This window comes from Chaetura pelagica, unplaced genomic scaffold (genome assembly GCF_000747805.2).
Source record: "Chaetura pelagica isolate M959 unplaced genomic scaffold, ChaPel_1.0 scaffold1153, whole genome shotgun sequence".
Lineage (NCBI taxonomy): Eukaryota > Metazoa > Chordata > Aves > Apodiformes > Apodidae > Chaetura > Chaetura pelagica.
The window spans coordinates 36061-39460 of record NW_009952824.1 but is presented as its reverse complement, the minus strand read 5'-3'; the positions used below and the strand labels follow the sequence as shown (position 1 = coordinate 39460).

General features: G+C 59.5%; 1 protein-coding gene across 1 annotated transcript in view; it reads left to right on the top strand.

Annotated features, from left to right (window-relative positions):
• The first annotated feature begins 2322 nt into the window (after positions 1–2322).
• E2F2 (E2F transcription factor 2) overlaps positions 2323–3400 on the top strand; it is a 16227-nt gene continuing 15149 nt past the window's right edge. The window contains exon 1 of the mRNA XM_009995146.1: positions 2323–3070. Coding sequence (XP_009993448.1) covers positions 2323–3070 — 748 coding nt within the window. The remainder of the gene's footprint in view (positions 3071–3400) is intronic.

Genomic DNA, 3400 nt, shown 5'->3' with positions numbered 1-3400 from the left:
AGGACCGGGATCTCCTCCCACCCCCCTGGGTAAGGCCCGGGATCTCCTCTGGTGTCCCCCAGGAAGGACCAGGACCTTCCATGTCACCCCCCCAGACCCAGGGGTGCTTGGCGTTGGGGCTGCTCTGGCTGGTGGCCACTTGTGGCCTGCAGGTGGCCCATCCCCAGGCCAGTTGTGCCACCCCCCCATGGGTGCCCTCGTGCCCCAGTGCTGGGCCTGGAGGAGGCTGAGGACCCTTCACCCCCATCACTGTCTCCACGCAGATCTCGGTGCTGAGCATCTCCCTGTTTGGCAAGGCCACCCCAGCCCTGTACCAGTCCTTCACCAGCATCATACTGGGCAGCTGGCTGGAGGCCTTGCAGAGTGTGAGCCCACCATGGGGTAGGGGCTTGGGGTGGTTGGGGTTGAGCTGTGCCCCCTCACCTTGGGAGGGATGTGGGGTGCATGGGGTCCCCTTTCCCACAGATGCTGAGAGGGTCCCCTCAGGTTTGGGGGTGGCCACCAACAGCTGTCCCCTGGATGGTCCCTGTCCCCAGCAGGGAAGCAGGGCAGACCCTGAAGATGATGGCTTGATGATCTTCATCTGTGCCAACCAGCTGGTGGCCACGGTGACATCCAGCCTGTGAGGGTCCCTGATCACCCACAGCAAGGAGGAGCAGAGGGAGCAGAGCCAGGACCAGGCACCCAGGGCAGGCTGGTTCTGAGGGTGAGGGTGGGCAGAAATCAAACCCACCAGATTTTGGTGGTCCCCTCTAGAGGAGGCCTGGGTGGAGAACTGCCTGGTTCTTCCTCCTCGAGCCAAAAGCTGAGAGAGTTCTGAGAACATTGGAGTGTCTTACAGAAGAAAACATGGCTGGGAGGAGAGGAGGAAGATGGAAGGAGTTTTCCAGCAGTTTGGAGCTGGTTGGAGCCCAGATCTGCACTTTGCTCCCACCACCAGCACTGAAAGGCTGGGATTTCCATCTCCACAGTGTTGGACTCTGGGCTTGGCTTGTTTGATGACGAGGGTTGGTCCTGGTGCAGCCTGTGGAGGAGAGGACACAGCCACAAAGCTGTGTTAACCCCTTCAGCTGAAGGCTGGGGTGGTCAAGGTGGACCCTCAGCTCAGCCCCAAGGCCGTGGGGATGGAGCAGGGTCTGCATGGACACCTACAGCAAGTTGGGCAAACTGGGCCAGGAGATCTTGGCGTGGAGTCCAGCACCTCTTGGAAAGCAGCAAGAACATCAGGCAGGACCAACAGATCCATGAGGAGCTCAGAGTGGGAGACCTTCTTCTTTGCTGGCTTGGTTGGGTTGAAGCTGCCCATTCCTACCCAGCCAAGGCAAAAGGTCTCCAGAGGGAGATGTCCCCTTTGGGTTTAGGGTGGGACCTGGTGGCTGCCACCCCTCTGGGGCAGAAGGGTCACAGAGAGAGACCAACCTGTGGCTTCTGGCATGGGAGAGGACTTTGCTGGTGGAGAAGCCATGGCTGGAAGAAAGCCTGGGGAAGGCTTATTGAGCAGGTGGCAGGTTTTTTTTGTGGAGGAGGATGCTCCAAACTCCTGCCTTGGCTGTGCCTCCCAGCACAGTTGAGGAGGTGGCAGCATCAAGGCCACCACAGCCCAGGAGCACCAGCTGATCCAGCAGGAGCTTTTCCACACCACCTCCTTGGGCAGCCCTTTACCCCAGCAAGGTCACGTTGTCAATGTGTGGGACCACCACCTCCACTTCCATCAAGCTGGAGGAGGTCAGGACACAACCTGCCAGCACCAGCCCCTGGAGCCAAGGCCCTCCCTGCTCCCTGCTGTCCCTGTCCCCAAGGGTCACCCCACTGAATCCAGCCCAAGGCAGCCACCCAGGGTACCCACCCTGCTGGGGTCTTGGTGCCCTGAAATGGAGACACCAGGTGTCTTCTCCCTGTAGGGGGGGGGAGAAGATGAAGGTCTGGGTGGGTTGAGCTGCCAAGTTCAGCCCTGCTCCTGGCAGGGGGACACAGTGCCCAGCTGCACGGGGGCTTCACTGCTGCCAGGCTTTTTTGTTCTGCCTCAAAGCCCTGGCAGGGTGGGAAGCCCATGTCTGTCCTGGGTGGGAGGATCCTGGAGAGTTTCTGAGTGTCTTCTCCCAAGCTGAGGTGGAGCCTGGAGGTCTGGTGTCCATCCTCACCTGCTGCAGAGGCCACGATGCTGGTGAGTGTGTCCGTGTCTGTCTTCCAGGAGGCTTCTTTGCAAGGAAGTCCAGTTTTACAGCTGGGTGTGCCCACCCCAGAAGCTGCTTCGTGTTGGAGAGGAGAAGGAGCTGAAAGTAGGGAACCTGACAATGGGGAAAAGGCAGGCAGAGGAATGAGATGGTGGAGAGGGACCAAGGGATGGAGAAGAACCAGATGATGGGGAGGAGGGAGGTGATGAACAAGGAGATGGGGAAGAACAAGGTGATGGGGAGGAACCAGGTGATGGGGAGGAACCAGGTGATGGGGAAGAACAAGGTGATGGGGAAGAACAAGGTGATGGGGAGGAACCAGGTGATGGGGAGGAACCAGGTGATGGGGAAGAACCAGGTGATGGGGAAGAACCAGGTGATGGGGAGGAAGCAGGTGATGGGGAAGAACAAGGTGATGGGGAGGAAGCAGGTGATGGGGAGGAACAAGGTGATGGGGAGGAACCAGGTGATGGGGAGGAACCAGGTGATGGGGAAGAACCAGGTGATGGGGAAGAACCAGGTGATGGGGAGGAACCAGGTGATGGGGAGGAACCAGGTGATGGGGAAGAACCAGGTGATGGGGAAGAACAAGGTGATGGGGAAGAACAAGGTGATGGGGAGGAAGCAGGTGATGGGGAGGAACAAGGTGATGGGGAGGAACCAGGTGATGGGGAGGAACCAGGTGATGGGGAAGAACAAGGTGATGGGGAGGAACCAGGTGATGGGGAGGAACAAGGTGATGGGGAGGAACCAGGTGATGGGGAGGAACCAGGTGATAGAGAAGAACCAGATGATAAAGAGAAACCAAAGGAACCAGGTGATGGGGACAAACCAGGTGATGCAGAGGAACCAGTTTCTGTGCCCCAGTGGCACCAGCAGGACCCAGCTCTGCCTGGGCTGGTTTTTACTGGTCCCAGGAAGCCTCAGAGTTGCCCTCACTGGGGGGTCTGGTGCTTTCTGCCACTGCTGCCCCCCCAAAACACACGGGATGGGGGGGTGGGGGAGGATGAGGAATTTGGGGAGGGGGCACAACCCCCAGGGCTGGAACCCCCCCGATGGGCGGGTGGGGGGTCCTTTAATGACCAAATAATTAATACAAACCCGAAGCCCAATCGTTCCCCACCCCTTCCCAGAGAGGCCACGCCCCCCTCATTTGCATATAACCCGCCCTCCCGGCGGCCCCTTTAAGGCCCCTCCCGGCGCGCGGGTTTTTTAATGGGGGGGGG